The sequence below is a fragment of the Erythranthe guttata genome, chromosome 14 (genome assembly GCF_056151865.1).
Source record: "Erythranthe guttata isolate IM_541 chromosome 14, IM_541, whole genome shotgun sequence".
In the NCBI taxonomy this organism is placed as follows: domain Eukaryota; kingdom Viridiplantae; phylum Streptophyta; class Magnoliopsida; order Lamiales; family Phrymaceae; genus Erythranthe; species Erythranthe guttata.
The window spans coordinates 22,853,267-22,870,571 of record NC_142546.1 but is presented as its reverse complement, the minus strand read 5'-3'; the positions used below and the strand labels follow the sequence as shown (position 1 = coordinate 22,870,571).

The 17,305-nt window shown below is 34.9% G+C and overlaps 2 protein-coding genes across 6 annotated transcripts; both read right to left on the bottom strand.

The window, feature by feature from the left end:
• Positions 1-1,048: 1,048 nt before the first annotated feature.
• On the bottom strand, positions 1,049-9,251 carry PHOT1 (phototropin 1). Of its 4 annotated transcripts, XM_088814145.1 has the most exons (25): positions 9,221-9,251; positions 8,963-9,007; positions 7,359-8,135; positions 7,093-7,275; positions 6,493-6,584; positions 6,087-6,360; positions 5,733-5,988; positions 5,540-5,610; positions 5,296-5,402; positions 5,012-5,061; positions 4,779-4,883; positions 4,543-4,602; positions 4,360-4,449; positions 4,104-4,180; positions 3,819-3,903; positions 3,545-3,625; positions 3,269-3,372; positions 2,783-2,832; positions 2,521-2,627; positions 2,307-2,435; positions 2,138-2,189; positions 1,890-2,002; positions 1,624-1,764; positions 1,434-1,526; positions 1,049-1,334 (listed from the first exon to the last, which is right to left on the bottom strand). In XM_088814145.1, the coding sequence occupies exons 2-24, from the start codon at positions 8,977-8,979 to the stop codon at positions 1,437-1,439; spliced, it is 3,111 nt and encodes a 1,036-aa protein (XP_088670271.1). In that variant the 5' UTR covers positions 8,980-9,007; positions 9,221-9,251; the 3' UTR covers positions 1,049-1,334; positions 1,434-1,436. The 4 variants fall into 4 exon arrangements, with proteins under 4 accessions (XP_088670271.1, XP_088670270.1, XP_088670269.1 ...); XM_088814144.1 differs by having other exon boundaries at positions 8,963-9,245; XM_088814143.1 differs by lacking the exons at positions 8,963-9,007; positions 9,221-9,251 and adding an exon at positions 8,296-8,499.
• Positions 9,252-11,751: 2,500 nt separating this feature from the next.
• On the bottom strand, positions 11,752-15,005 carry LOC105959159 (putative serine/threonine-protein kinase PBL7). Of its 2 annotated transcripts, none has more exons than XM_088814147.1 (6): positions 14,616-15,005; positions 13,808-14,067; positions 13,509-13,698; positions 12,909-13,300; positions 12,067-12,388; positions 11,752-11,992 (listed from the first exon to the last, which is right to left on the bottom strand). In XM_088814147.1, the coding sequence occupies exons 1-5, from the start codon at positions 14,746-14,748 to the stop codon at positions 12,068-12,070; spliced, it is 1,296 nt and encodes a 431-aa protein (XP_088670273.1). In that variant the 5' UTR covers positions 14,749-15,005; the 3' UTR covers positions 11,752-11,992; position 12,067. The 2 variants fall into 2 exon arrangements, with proteins under 2 accessions (XP_088670273.1, XP_012838659.2); XM_012983205.2 differs by having other exon boundaries at positions 11,752-11,940; positions 14,616-14,986.
• Between the last annotated feature and the right edge of the window lie 2,300 nt (positions 15,006-17,305).

Sequence of the window (17,305 nt, the reverse complement as noted above, 5' to 3'; positions counted from 1 at the left end):
CAACTTATGTATAATAGTACATATTTCTTAAACTCAAGGGTGTGCAACTGCACACCCTAGACCATAGGTAGATCCGCCACTGCGTACGTACAACTTTATTTTTCATTGATGATTTATATATGTACACTCGCTTTCCAGTATTATATTTTCAACTAATTACGTATCCACGAAATCTACCTGAGAAATTAAATATCCAACAAGCTAACACATAAAACAATATATATAATGATGTTCCCCCAGCAGGTGCCTTAATTGTAATTAAAGATTAATTAATTAATTTTGTTCCAGTTAACTCTATAATACATTAAATTATTATAAACTCTTTTATTACTACCAAAAATAACAAGAGTGCGTTTTTTTATAATTTCAACAACGTCGGATACTCGGATCGCCGAAACCTAACGTGTCGATTCGTAAATATTATAATACCCAACGGAATTTTAATTCTACGTGCTTCATATATATTTTTGCCCTTCTATCTGGGGTTAGATACATACTATATATAGTGTTTCCCAATAAATGTCATTCAAAACGTGGAGCCTATAATCAAATCAAATCAGACCTACCGCTATTTATACTCCTACCTGCCTCCACTTACATGCATATATCTCTTGTTTTATATATATATATATATATATATATATATATATATCAATTAATCAATATATGAATGTAGGGCAAACTGTATTTCAAGATTTCATCATAAATATTCAAATCCTGATTCTAAGGTTTAATTTTCAAGAATAGTACAATAATTCCAAAATTGGAATTAATTTATAGTAAGTAGTAGTAAACCTTATAGAAAGTGTAAAAAAAGAAAGGATTTGCATTGATTATATAATTGCCTCTTAGGTAGTGTAAAAGGTCGCCTACTTAAATGCTTGCAGTTATTCACAAGCACGTTTCTTTTCCTTTTCCAGACATTATTTAATATTATACATACGCATTCATGACCCTATTAATTATTCACATGCAAAAACAATGACAATTTTTCCATTTTTCTTATTTAAAAAGAAAAATTAATATAAAGAAAAAAAGTTGAAGCATGTTTCAGAAATAAAACAAACACACTATTGATGTATTACAAAACAACCTGCATCACACAAATTTAAACTACAGCACTGTAAGAAAGAATGGAGAATGCCTTCAGAAAAAAAAAAGAGATGTCTTAACAACCAGTCACAACAGACTAGCTCACCACAACCTTGAAATACAAAAACAAGAGCACAAGTTACCGGATTTCAACTCTAACAGCACGCAAAAGGAACGAAGAACGCCAGAACAAATCAGCAGCTAAAACGCCATTGTCGCACAACTTCATCGTCACTGTGCACCTTCAGAGAGTGTGAATATTTTCAGTACTGTTGCAAGATGCTAATATTCTTTTTTCAGAATATTAATAAAAATTTAAAATCATAGAAAATATATAGTACCTTTCAGAACACATTCGTTTGCAAATCATCTAGTCCAGGATCTACAGTGGTTTCTTTCTCCTCGAGAATGGGAGCGTTGAGCGTGGGAGGGCTCTGAAGGTGTTTAATAAACAAATTAGCCAATAAATTGCGCTTAAGCATAATTACAATGATAATAATAAGAATATAGTCTGTATGATTGATTAATTACCATGCAACGAACAAGAGCCCAATTGATACCACGGAAGAAGGGATGCTGCTTAACTTCGTTAGCACCTTCTCGTGATCCTAGTCTGTTTTTGGGATCTCTGTGCAGCAATCGATACATTAACTGCTTCCCTTGGAGACTGACCTGTACCCCACCATATTATATTAAAACTCCGGTAGGTTGCTACTACTTCATAATGTCCTATTCATGATCAAATTATTCTTGCTGGATAAAAGAACAATCCAAAATAGCTATCAAAAGGCGCGCACCTCTTTACTTCTTGGAAACTTTAAATCCTTGTGTAGAATGTTTGCAAAGGTCTTCTGCCTCGTTTTCCCCCTGAATGGTGTATATCCGTAAAGCATCTCATACAAGAGAATTCCTACAGAGCAACAAGAATTCAATATCGGTCATACGAAACTCTTTCATATATAAAATATAAAATATAAAATATAAAATATAAAATATAAAATATAAAATATAAAATATAAAATATAAAAGAGCATTAACAAATTACCAAGAGCCCACCAATCCACCGCACTAGTATGGCCTGCCCCAGTAATGATTTCCTGTCGCGAACAATTGAACAGGTCAGCACTAAAAAAATCTATATTGAAATGAACGAAACAAATGAAGAAAAAAAAATGAAATAAAATTACGTATAGTCTATAGGAAAAGATACTAACCGGAGCTATATATTCTTCAGTACCAACAAAAGAATTTGATGCTCTCATTGGTTCCGCCATAAAGATTGGAGCAGGTTGACCTTTTTGACCTTTATGCCGTCTCTTTTCATTTATCTCTGGTATCAAAAGCTGCACAATGCACACAATAATACTCGATTATTTTGGTTGATCATGAGTCGTTGTACAAGGTAGATTGTAGTAGATGAAGACAGACCTGTGGTTTGCAAGATGTCAAACAGGACAAATCAAAGTCCGTCAAAGCGACATGCCCATTGTCTTGAAGTAGAACATTTTCCGGCTTTAGATCCCTGTATATTATACCTGCAGCAAGAAACACAAAACGGAATATAGTAGAATGCTCCACGCAATTTGTAGTAAAAGTGATATTACGCTCGGGATAGAACTTTTCAGTCTTCTCTGGTGGAGCAGCTCCTATTTTTTAATTTATACAAATAACATACATAAATAAAGTTTACCTTGACAGTGCAGATACTCCAGTGCCACAACTACTTCAGCAGCATAGAATCTATTAGAAATAACATAACCCTAATTCAGTTCTACGAATGTGCATTATTAGGGTTTTAAGAAAAACAGGTTATTATTTACAGCCAAACTGATATTCACATATATAACGCATGTATTGCAAACTGCAGGTCTATTACTTCTCTTTGCTGGAGATTATTCTAAAATCAGGAGTTTGGTGAATTCCACATTCATCTAGTATTGCAATATTAAAGCATAAATACTGAATTCCCTTTCAAGAGGAACGATCACTGCCTTGTAACAATTTAATACAGCCACTTGTGATAGTGACAATTAAAATTACAACACTAAGAGAAGATTGGATAACAAGACGAGAACAGTTTATGAATACAACCAATAGTCCATCACGTATTATTTCTTGAGTCTAGAACTATATATTTCACATATTTCATAATAATTATTTTGTATAGACTTTGTACCTTACGGCATCTTCCTTGAGAACTTTAGTTGGCTGCCTATCGAGAAGAAGAAAGAGCTCTCCACCAGGGCAGTAATCAGTTATCAAACAAACATGAGTTTTGGTCTGCAAAGCATTTAGTTTTCAGAGTAATCAGAAATAAGATATTCACAAGTAGTATTTTCTGTTGAAAAGAAAATTTCACTTTCTCAGCAAAGATTTGTTTTCCTGTCCACTGAAGTTCCTAAAATTGATATTGACACATGCAAGTGAAGGACATTCCTTGTTATCATCTAACCTGAAATGAAGCATAAAGAGCCGGAAGAAAGGGGTGATCTAACATGTCTAGGATTTCTCTTTCTGCACAAGCTCTGTGAACCTGCAGAATTGGAATAGGGGTGCCAGTAAAGCAAAAGGATTGTACAGACGATCTGTAAAATGCACGGTCTAACATGATGGCACTAAGCAATATTATGATATGCAATTTTGAGTCGTAAAAATATTTCAAGCTATAGAAAGATACAGTTCAGGTGCACAACCTTGCAAATAAACTATACAATTCAGCTCCGTACCTTGTTTCGATTAAGCATTATACCCTTGTCCATTGCTTTCATGGCGAAATATTGCCCCGTTCCACATAGTTCTACTAGATGGACACTGCAAGCATTTAAAGCATGAATTGTTTCGTCTATAATTCTAAAGAGTTCTACATACTAGCATGCACTTTTTCATGACATCATCGTGCCTTTATATAAATAGAAGAATTCCTTTGATACTGAACATCAGGTACTGATGAAATTGTAAAACGAGTAAAACATTACGAACAGTTATAAAATAATATATTTAAAAACACATACCTTCCAGTATCACCAGATCCTAATGGTTTTATTGGCTTAAAATGTTTCAAGCTAATCTCTTCCCCTTTATCTATAACCTACAAAAAAAAATGTACACATAATTCATTGGATCAGGAAAGGAAGTAGAATTTGATAATAGTATCCCGTACAAAATAAGAATATAGATACAATCTTTTATGATTCACAGATGCCTCCGTCTTTCTTGTGCGCATAAACAAGTCCAAGAAATTCAAAACAGTTAAACATATAATAGTACCTCTTGAATAGCATTCCAGGAAGGGCTATTTCTTCTATGAGGCTTTGGGCGAACAACCTTTGAATGATTTTTCCACAAGTCCTCTGGTTTCTGCATGTCGTGTTAAATCATTCGAGTCCGATTAGAAGTCAAAGACCAACAGAACATTCAAATGTAAGTATTTCAAAGTAAATCAGTAATTACCGCATTGGCATCCGGAAGCTCTCTGACAGCATCGTCAATATTTGCAGCAGTTTCTTTCACCTGAGAATGAATGCCAGTTATTATTTTTATCCGAACTTATTTGTTCACTGAATATACCTACATATTCTATATATCAGTATTCTCGCATCATTAATGATTAAAGTGGGCTTAAATCAGAAGTTATATGAATAAAATGCGTTTTAATAACCGAAAAATAGAAGAACAAAGTTGCACACCAGTTTTGCACTTTCTGTTGCTGTTGCCTCGGGGATACAGTTATGGAGCGGCTCAACATGTTGACTTCCATCTAATTGCACTCCAATAAAATACTGAACTTCTCCCTATTCAAAAAGACAGAAAACAAATAATTAGTATTAGGAATATACATTTTCGACTTTGTACATCAAAACCACAAGCAGTGAAATACTAATAAAATAAAAAAAATCAGGGGTTTCTCATGAACAAATACCTTTTGATCACGCATAGGCTGGAGATGAAACAGATTCCAAAACTTTTTGCCTGGGATATTAAAAAGGTAAAAAAAATGAGAAATATTTAGCCAATCAAATTCATTAGATCTCAGGGAAAACGTCACATCGTACAGCTTATTGTCAACTTAAATATACCCAACTGTGCTCATATTTTTTTTCTTCTAATTACAATAAATATGAATCTCCTAACAGAGAATACAGTCATTCATTTTCAAGAGAAAGGTAATATGTTCGGGAAATCATCAAAGTCGACTAAACATACCACTTTTAGTGTAGTTGATGAGCTGGACTGTGACATCCTTTTGGTTATCAATGGCATCTCTTATCTTTCTAACAGTAGCAGGATCAGTTTCAGGCCCTTGAAGAAATCTGCCAAATCACACAGTAACTTTTCAATATTTGAATTGCATAACGCCTTGATTATTAATTGCCATTCCATTGGTACAGTAGCACCACACTCAGAGTTCAAATATGAAGTTCTGACCAATAACAAAACTAAACTATACCTGCAATTTCTACCCAAGATTTCTTCTCGACTGTACTCCGTCAACTCCAAGAAACTATCAGAAGCAAATATCTGGAAATTGTATGAATTTAAAGTTGTCAATCAGAAAACTTAAAAAAAAGGGGAAAAAACACCTCACCCACAATTTGATCACAATATATATACACAAGAAATGCAGCTGAAATTTTACTTACAATGGGATTATCTGGTAGTCTAGGATCAGTAATGACAAAATTCTTCTCAATACGTTCAAGTGTAGTGGCCAAATCAATACCCTTTCTCATTTCCTTCTTCCTTACTTTGTCATCCAAACTATCTGGCCGCCCATCATCCTCACTCTCCGAAGAAAATCCGTTTTCTTTCTCATCATCTTCATCAGCGTCTTCAATTCTAAAATCAGGCTCCAATTCTAGGGTTGTACTCCCCCTTCGCCCCCCCTTTTTCAAAATCCTACATAATTAAAATAAAAGACTCAATCTATGCACATACTGTAAAAATAAAATGAAGAAAACGATGATTCTAATTTTAATTTTGTGTTGGTAATTTACCCCATGAAAGACCGGCGAGTGGGTTTCCTCTGAGGTTTATCAGGGAGCTCGTTGATTTTCTGCATGGAGCTTCTCGTACCGGCGTGTGAATGCCGCCGACCAGGAGGTTGGTGGCTATCGGAGCTCCGCCGTGTCTCGCCGTCGAATATTTCATGGTCGCCGGATTTTCTGATGTAGGGACGATTGGTTGATTCGCTGAGTGCCCTTGTTCGGGGTTTCTTCACTGCCTCTAACAGCTCCGTTACTGCACTTGACGCCTTCTCCTTCTGACGTGCTATTATTAAAAAATATTATTTTTTTAAAATAAAATGAATTATATTATTAAAATATTAATTAACTTGGAAAATTAAATGGAAAGTAGAAATAATCTAAAATAAATATAATAAAATTGAAATTAGTAAATTACCATCGTAACGGATCAACGACTCGGGTAGGCCATTGGGTCGGGTCGCTTTCTCTTTGATTCCTTCTGTATGTTTACTTACCTCCACTTGCATTCTACATTTTTAAATATTTTTTGACATGTAAGAAATTGATTTAAAAATCAAATATATTTATATTTTCTTATTAACATGTTTACTTGTTAAAAATTCAATTAATGTTTAATATTTTAATAGAAATTAGTATTTCTTGGGCTGAAAAAAGGAAGAATTATTTGCTGGATAAGAAAGATGGGTTGTATAATTAAGCCCTATTTAATCTGATATGACTCGTGCATGTTATGAGGGACCATGCAGATTAATACTACGTGGACCACAATTAATAATTCATCTACTTAATTTAATTAAACTATTCCTTAATCACAATTAGCAGTTAAGAGGCCGACAAAAATTCGGTCAGTCTAACTCAAGATTCTCTTAATCTCCTACTTTTTTTTAATCGGTCACACTATTCCAAATATGGAAATTATCTGCCCAACATTTTATTTGGCGTAATAAATAATATATTGTAGTAAATTGCAAAAAGAAAAAAATGTGAATCATTTTAAATTTAATATATGTGTTACCCAATATATTTGAGGACTTTTCCAGTTTCATCCTTGATTGGTGCAATAGTTAGCAAATTCCAAAAAGGGGTTCCATCTTTCTTGTAATTGAGCAACCTCCCACAATAAGTGGACCCCCCTTCTAATGACTCCCTGATCTTCGCCACGTCCTCCGGGTCGGTGTCCTTCCCCTGCAAGAACCGGCTGAACCCGGTTCATAAGACGAAATGTCATGCATACCCTTCTCGGTAATAAAAATACATGATCGGAAAATCAGGATTTTTTACCAGTTTCTGCCGATGACCTCCTTGGAAGTGTAGCCTGTCATGTTGAAGAAACCGGCGCTGGCGTACATGATCGGAAAATCAGGTTTGCTCGCATCCGATACGACGAACGTTTGCTGGAACGTCGACAGGGCATCTTTCAGATCCTCCGACACCCTCGGAAACCCCCTCTCCCTCCCTACTCCGGCGCCGCCGTCGTCGGACATGTCGCCGGAGCTCCTCATAGAGTTGCCGGAGTCCCTCCTCGAGTTCCCCGGCTTGTTGTTGTCTTCGCCGGAAGTCCTCACCTTCACCCCCTGCGGTTTGCCGGTCTCCTCGTCGGTCTTCAGAACCAGGCCCCACTCCGCGGCCCTCTGTGCGGCGGCGCCGACGACTTCTCCCTTCGCCGGAGACTTCTGGACTTCACGATCGCTGAATATCTCAGCTATAGTCTTGGAACCCAGCTGCGGAGGAGGATGGGGAGCAAGTGATGACGGCGATGCCTCCGCCGCCGCCGCCGGCGTTTGCTCCTTGAGCGCCATCCATGATTTGATACCCTCAGCAGTTGTTCTCCCGGATTTGGAGGAGAGGTTTCTTTCGGGTTCCGGGTCGGGATTACTGGACCAGCTCTGCCACGTGGGCGGTGGCCGGAAAACGGGATTCGGCGGCGTCCGGGGAGCGGCGGCGGAATAGGTAGAGGGATTGAAAACTTCCAGCGATCCACGTGGATCCCTCGGTAGAGGTGGTGTAACTGCCGCCGCCGGCTTGTTGCGCGAGTTTTGATCGGTATTTTCCATTTCTCTGCATGAACATTATTAATTAAAATAAATATTAACACACCATATATACATATAAAAATTATTGCAAAATTGAGTGAAATTATTTAATATGACAAATATATTATTAAAAAATTGGTGGATTTGTTGATATTTTGCTATAGTTGAAAGGGGCTGGACTTAACTCACAAGAGGGCTGAGATTGCTCCACATGTGACACTAACATAAAGAAAGAAAGTTATGGTTCATACGAGACCTTATCGGGCAATAAGACAAAAGTTGGGGGGCAAAAATGGAATTTCATGTTCTGCTAGAAGACAATTTCTTGTATTATATTTTATTCCTGATTATCATCACTATAGAGCACTCTGATCAGCACCTCACATTCTTTGGGGGGGCAGTTTGGTCAAGATAATTATTGCATGTTGGAATATCAACATTTTTAAGTGGGAACAGCAAAAAAAATTGGTGATGAAAATTAAGAGTAAAATTCCAAATTAGTGGGTATAGTTCCATGAAATAATTAAAGATCGTTGCTGTCAAGATAATGACTTGAAAATACAACGTAACTCTCTCTCTATATATATATTTAATAAAGAAAATATTGGTAAAGAATTCGAACTCAGTTCGTTAGACTTCAGCACTCTCCTATTCTATCAATTAATAGTACATACTTTACACATATATCGACCGATAACATGAAATACGAGACTATAACGAAACTGCACACACACAAAATCAAGAAAATGAATAGTTGCAAACATGCAATATATTTGGAAATCTTTCACTTGATTGATTACATTTATGTATTTATTAAAAAAAGAAAAAAAGAAAAAAAAAATTCCAACTTACCTCAAAGGAGAAGTCATGATGATATTCAAACTTCCTTAAACTTGGCTGCAAGAAAAGAGACACTGATGCTGACAATGCAAAAATGGTGATTGTGCAAGAACATATATATAGCTAGAACATTAGAATTTAAAAAAGATTTAGCCTGAGAAATTAAATTAAATAAAATAAAAAAATCCCAGATGCAGAAATAAATTGTAAAAAAATAATTAATGGTGAGAATAATTGTCGAAAAAGGGTTTGCATCCCATGCCTGCCCACCTACACTTCACATGCCTCTAACACTGATCCCTATATATGCCCTCCAAATTTCTATTTATACATTATATTCATATATTTATTTATATATAATTATAATTATAATTTATATATATCCCATCAATTCTGGTCATTGAGTAGATCAATATATATTGCACAGAATTTTTTTTTGTCTCCTTGTTATTTCCCACATTTGGTTTATCAAATTTTCTGATAATTGTTAATTAAATATGTTTATTTATTTATTTTACAGACTGGAAAAAATATTAATTAATATTGAGTTGGCGACAAAAACATATATATTGCATGCAATATAAATTAAGAAAAAAATACAAGAGGAAATGGAGGAGACATGGTCTGGGACTCATTTACTTGTTTGTATCTGCCACTAGACTTTTCAAAAAATCTGCACATTTATATTACTATATATTTTAATTTGTTATTTTTATTACTAATTTGGATAACTATATATATTATATTTGATCTTGCGAAAATAAAATTATGTCTCAATCTGCAAAAACTTTTTAAGACAATAATTATTTGTTAATGTGGGGATCTGCATGCAATTATATTGTTGCTAGTTGCTACTACTTTGGCATTATAACTTTATAAGCCATTAGGGTAGATTAATTTTTTTCATGTTAATTATTAATTAGTTGTTAATTACAAACAAATCACATATTAATCCGAGACAAGAACCCTGTGAATATATCATGCTATATATCAGTGATATATTATGGGGTCCCTAATTTGTTTGCATGTGCATCGATTAGACATTATGGCATGTTCTATGTTGCTATAAATATGTATTGTAATAAAAATAATAATTCATAAAATTGTAAACAAAGACAATTTATATATTACGAAATTACCCCAACATTGTTTACGCAAAATAAGGGGTCAAACCGGTCAATATAAAGAGTTATGATTCAGGTTCACGTTCTGGTGTCTGGTTTATCTGTCCTATTGCACGAATGTAAAATCTATTGATTCCTTTTTTTTATTCTGCAACAATTCAAGCTATATATGTGGTAATGGTCAGATGTACGTTAGAATTGATTAATTAATTAATTCTGTAATTTAAATTAGATTAAATTAATATGGATAATTAATGATTATTATATGTAATTACGTTATCATGAGCACACATGTGACTTCCTTGGTTCCGACAAAAAAAAAATATACACAAGTGAAAAATAAATTAATATTTTCTGTGAGCAATAATTTAAAAAATTGTTACACAGGGGTGTATTGAGTCGAAAGTTAAAAGTATAGGCGCACAATTAATAAAAAATAAGGTGAAAAGGATTGAAAGGAAAAAGAATAGTTGTGGCATGTGGGGCCCGAGGCACGTGAAGCGCCTTTTTCAAGTGTGCAATCTTATCTATACGTCACATCGGGAACTCTCATCTTTGCCTCTTATGTATCTATAATCTATACATACAACCAAAACTCTATTTCCTTTATAAATTAAATCTAATCAAGTAATCATCTTTTTTTTGGGTATTATTTTTTGAATCATATAATAACTTAGTAGAGTAGGATTTATATTTTTAATTAATATATAATTAGAACTGACAGTTGAGTCGGGCCGGGCTTAATCGAAGTCCGACGACTTGACCTGATTATATTTAATTTGAAACTAACCTTCTTTTACTAATTTTAATATTACAAATCACCAAATTTTACTTGGTTTTTGCAAATTATTACTTACTACGTTTACAATCAGTTTAAAAACTGAAAAGTAGTTTATATCTATAGTATAAGAAGTGAAGGGTGTTTTAGAACATTTTGATTGGTGGGTGGGTCCGTTCGCAACTACACAACGAGTGGAGGTTCAATGTCCTCAACCGGGACGAGTTGGCAAGAAATGCAGCTACATTGACGCGGACTTAGCACTCCGACGATCAAGTCAGTAAGGATAAATATGTTACGATGAATTTTAGGAAGCATGGATCATTCCATATGAGATGATGTGCAGCCATTTAGATCCTTCTTACCCGGATCCCAATAGCTTCCCAAAACCAGGACAAGCGCATGCCTATCGTCGATATCATCATTGTCCCTACCAAAATTTCGTCCGTCCACCGGTATTCTAGGCCATCATTTTCACAATTTCTTGATTATTTAAATTATAACTTTGACTTCCCAAACCGTAAAATTTACATTTCGTCGTTGGACCATGAAATTTTGGGGCTCGAAAGGGACTTTGGGAGGGATACATATTTTCGAATATGATGCATTTGGAATTTTACTTTTTGATGAAGATGCATAATTATCCTTCTCCTATCTCCATCCAAAAATGTTTCATTTGACATTTTTCCAAGGTTTTTATATACTCACCTCAAAATTAATTAATCCATTGACCATGATTAATAATCAACTATTAATTACCCATAAAATAGAATTATATTCACCTAACCTCCCTTAAAATGATCTCAATATATGGCCCATAAGAGAAGCAAGGCACTGCTGGCCCAATAAACCAAAACTCGGCCCATAAATACGGCCCATTAGTACACAAACACAAATCATTAACAGAACATTGTTTAATTAGCTTCCCTTTTAATGTCAAAGTCATAATACAACAATGACAAAAATGAAGTTAAATTGTTAAATTACAATATCTTATAATATTTATATGATATAAATAAAATTATTATTTTAATTTTTCTAATGTGGCCACTATTCATTGTCAAATGACCGTATAACCCCCCATAAACCTACAAAGTTACAAAAATAATTAAAAAAAAAAAAAAAATCAAATTTACATTCCTGCAAAAGTCAGAAAAACACAAGTAAGAAGGACATTTGCATGAAGAATGAATCAACAAACAAACAAACACAACCTCAAATTTGTCCATCAGATTTGGCACTCTCACTCCCAACACCAGAACAATTCTTCTCTTCTTCGTCCCGTTTAAGGTTGTCCGAAGAACGGCTCCTCCTAGGGTTTTGAACGGCGTGGATTTTAGGATCGTACGTCTGGGAGGCGAGATAGTTCAATGCCGTTACTATATCTGCAACAAGTGGCCTCATGCTAGGCTGCTCTTGTATGCACATTGCAGCTATTGCCAAAGCTTGGTATAATCCTCGTACTGGATACATGCCCTGCAGCGCGGGGTCCGCCATCTGGTGGAATTTCTTACGGTCCTTAAATAACGGCTTCGCCTACAAAAATAAAAAATAAAATCGTAAATTTTTTTTTCGGACTCAAATTTCATCAAGAAACTAAGGAATTGCAAATAACATGTTCATATATATAAAAAAAAAAGGGAATATTTCCCGGGTTTATAGCATTGGGTACCCCTGTGATAACTATTTGTCAAAAAAACTTCTCGTATTATAAATATTAACAAAATTCCCCCCTATGATTCAAATTTCTTAGCAAACTACCCCTGAGAAACGTACCATTTAGGGGGATTGTGTGCTAAAAAAATGAATCATAGGGTTCTTTTTGCTAATATTTATAACACACTGAGTTTTTTAGCAATTTGGTATAACAGAAGGGTACAAAAGGCAATAAATTCAATATTTATGAGTAGTTCTCCCCTGTTCTAAAATGTAACTATCTGCTCCTTGAATTCAATAGTTTTTATTTTTTAATGTGTACATAACACTAACTCATTCAACTCGATTTTTGCACGATTTTTTTTTATTTTATAAAATAATAAATATAGAAAAAACTAACCCATTCGACTAGGTTTTGCTCCGAACCGGTTCTTCTACTATCAATAGCTCTCCTCCCCGTAATAATCTCCAAGAGAACAACTCCAAAGCTATAGATATCCGATTTGAACGTGAGTTGACCGGTCATGGCGTAATCGGGTGCGCAGTAACCGTACGTACCCATCACTCTCGTGGAGACATGTGTCTGGTCCCCAGAGGGCCCCACTTTTGCCAGACCGAAATCCGACAATTTAGGATGATACCCCTCCCCCAGCAAAATGTTCGAACACTTCAAATCACGGTATATAACCGGCGGCGTCATCTTGTTGTGCAAATACTCCAACCCGTCTGCCGCTCCCGCCGCTATCTTCATTCTTGTGTTCCAATCCAATAACCTTCTAGAAGTTCGAGGCCCTTCACAAATCAAAATACATAAATTAAAAAATAATAAATAAATAAACGGGCGAGGTGGGCCCCACGCAATGGTTGAGCCAGCATAGGACCAAACAGGGCCACGGCCCCCTCAACGTTAAAGCTACTATTCGTGTATAGTAGCTTTAACATTTCTTAAGTAAATAAATAAAAGCACGAAAAAAAAAAAGAGGTTGGGCCCACGACAAACCGTGTAAATGATCCTCCAAAGAACCGAGAGGCATGTACTCATAGACCAAAAGCCTTTGATCACCCTCGGCACAATAACCGATCAATTTAACGAGATTAGGGTGCTCGGCATTGCTCAATGTTAGAACTTCGACCACGAATTCTCTAATCCCTTGGCACCCGTTTCTATCTAGTTGTTTTATTGCCACAACCTGCAAACGGAAGACAAGCAACCAAAAAAAATAATAATAATAAAAATTTGATTTCACGCGAGAATATAATTAATTATTGATTTGTTATTTCGTTGCTCGTTCAACTGACCTCACCGGAATCTTGCAGAGAGCCCTTGTAAACTTTTCCGAAACCGCCCTCGCCAAGAAAATGTTCATCCTTGAAATTCTCGGTTGCAGTTACTAAATCAACCAAGGCAAATTTCTTTGCCTTGAAGCCATCAGTTTCTGTATCGCTATTAGGCTTCGGACTACTCGCTTTTGTCTCTTTCTCCGGGATTTTCGAGGAAGAAGGAGACAATACCTTGGGCTCCTCCTTCACAAACCTATGTGGGGTCACCTTGGAAAAATCTAAAACAACACACCATTAATACAATAAACAACAATTTTTTTTTTTGTAATACATTGAAAATTAAATCTCTTAAAAAGAAATTGGAAATTAGATCATCCTAATACAAACAAAAAAGAAGACACTTGTAATAAAACATTTATGAATCATTCGATTTCAGCTTCCAAATCAACAATGTATACTGTATACATACAAATTCATATACATACATGCATATGAATATGAGATCATATCAAATAACAAAGGGTAAAAAAAAAATCAACATAGCAAAAGATACATGCAGTTCATTCAAACTACATTATCTCCCCATGAGAATTGCACAGCCAAACATGCAAATAAATTTAAATATAAAAATAAAAAAAATAAACAAACAATAAATATCAAGAAACTGGAAATAAATAATCAAATCCTTGATGGTTATTAAGAAAATATATTTTTAAACAAAATAACAAAAGATCGATTTTTTAGGAGAACCCATAATCGGAAAAAAATTAAATAAATAAATTGAAATAAATTCAATATTTTAGAGATATATATATATAAAATATACCTGGAGGCGACTGTATATTATGATGATGATGATGTTCATCTCTTCTAAAACGATTATCTTTGTTACTATTCTTTCTCTTTTTATATTGCTTTCTATCAATCGATGATTCTCCGCCGCAAGGGAAACACCCCATCCCTTCTTCCTCTCTCTCTCTCTATTTCTTTCCCTTTCTCTCTCTCTCTCTCTATATCTATACACACGTGATTTATTTATATAATTTCGGTGTATTTCACATGCTTTTTTTTTCTCAGCTACAGATTACAGAGAACGGGGAAAGAAAAAGAGTAATACAAAACGACGAGTTTTTTTTTTTTTTTTTCCAGAAAGAGAAGAAAGGAAGAAGAGAGAGAGAGACAAAGAGAGGAGAGAGAGAGAGAAATCAACCTTAACATTTGTTTTTGTTTTCTTTTCAACCTTTCAACGTCATACACGGGTTTCTATCCTCTGCAACGCACGCGCAGTGTTCACATTAAGACCCTCCAACGGATGTCTGCCACGTCAGACTAGTTGCCGCACGCGTGTACGACGTGTGCGCTTCTGAATGGGTGAACTTATTTCTCGGGATGCACGGGATCTTTTTTACATGCGTTTTTTTTTGTTATATGGTAATGCTTGTCTCACATGGCTGTGAGGGGAGATATGTGACGGACGCGGTGAAAAGTAAATTAAACAGTGGGCCCCGCTTCGCCTGCCGATGAGTCATTGGTTAGATGGGGCTGCAATTGCTAGGCTCGGCGGAGGCGTTGACTATTCGAGATACAGCCAGTAGGAGATGGACACGTGTTCAGGTGAAGTTTGATTTGCTGTTCCGCAATTACTGCGCAGTTAATTTTGGGGAGCCTTTATTAATTTATTTTCCAAATTTGGTGAATATTTCCGATTTATGTGTCAGTGGGAGATGACAATATTTTATTTCCAATCTTTTTAGATTTTACTGACTCGGTAAAAAGAATAAATTAGGAAAAATTAATAATTGAGAAAGTGGAATTTTTCGATGAATCGATCGATCGACTTTAATCGAACTGAAAATTCAGTATGTACTAAATACCGAACTGAATGCCGAAATATTTAATAAATATTTATTTATTTTCTTTTCTTTTGATTTTTTAAGATAATAACAAATTATAAAACACTTTTAGATTGATATTTTTTCTTTATTTACAAATTAGTCTCTTTTTACAATCACTTTTTATTTTTAAGGTCGATTGTTGAAATTTGAGTGTCAAATTTAAGAATTAATTAATTTAAATATTACTTTTTACAATTTTTAAAATATTAAAATATAGGATCGAATCCTGGCAGCCGCAGTGTGGGAATTTCAACTCCAAATGAGGGTTGGTTCCTTGTGGGCACCAGGTCCGGGTCCGCTACCTTAACGGGCCGTTGAATTACCATGATTTACATCCTCCATCAATCCTTGTCGGGCCAAGGGATGGGGGCCCCTAGGGCGAGGGATTCGCCTTTTGGTGTTACTTATTTGCATTACGTTTCTCGTATAATAGTTTGTAAATTGTAAATTATTCAAGACATGTAAATCATATTTGAGTTATTTGACACAAACCCACTTACTCTAAGAACTGGTCTAGATATGTTCTTTTTTTAATAATTTATTTTATGAAAAAAAAAAAATAGAATCAAAAGTTAGTTTGAATAGCATTATTTATTATTCGGACAAAAGATGTGGTCTTCTATAAGTAAATATGTGTGACTATGATTCAACTTAATAATTAGAGGTTTAGACGTGTGGTGTTTCTCCCATTATGGTTATTAGGAATCAGTTGATCTTTGGATATAATTTGTCTGGTATTGACTAAATTGCACGCCCCATATCAGATGTTAATTGGAATTTTATGATTCTAGAGTCACATCACTTGATATAGTCGAAGTATGATGACCTGAAAGAACAAAGTGGATCACTAGTTCACGAGTTTGATGACTTTGAGATACCTACGATCAGGGAATACGTAAACTGAGTAGGGAGTTGATCCGGCGGAAACTCCTCCGACTCTCAAGTCAGGTGCGTGGATAGCAAAAGTCGTAGATAGAATATGAGCAGTTGTATAGTTCGAATATTGAACATACATTAAGGAATGAATTAAAACCTTTATTTATACCTCATTGATTGGGCTGAAGTTTAATTAGTTGAAATTGTCGGACCCAAATCTTATTTGAAGGTGATTGGATCTCGGTGACAATAGTCTTCAATATTGGGTTCGTGTCCCACTAGATAAAAAATTGCAGGTCCATTGGGTTAGCCCAATTAGGGGAGGGATTTGATTTGGGGAATGAATTTGAAATGACTCCAATTTTGGAGTCATTTGAAATTCATTACTATTGCTCCAAAATCAACTAAAAAAGGGGGTAGAGATTTGAAATCCATCTCCAAATCCCTCAATCCAAACACGTCCGAAGAATTTGTGATTATGGATTTGAAATCTCTCCATCCAAATGCACCCTAAATTTTAAGTGGAATTTATGTAATGTTTTCATAACACGAGAGTTCTCCTTGTAATTAGATATTACCTCAGGGCATGACAATGTAATTTACTCACTATTTATTTAGGAGTAAAAGTATAATTTCTAAAATTTCCATTTATTTATAATTTATTTTATTGATAATAGTATTCGCAAGAATTATTTTTGCTAACCATTTTAGGTAATAAATAATAATTGTTAGTTTAAAAAGAAAT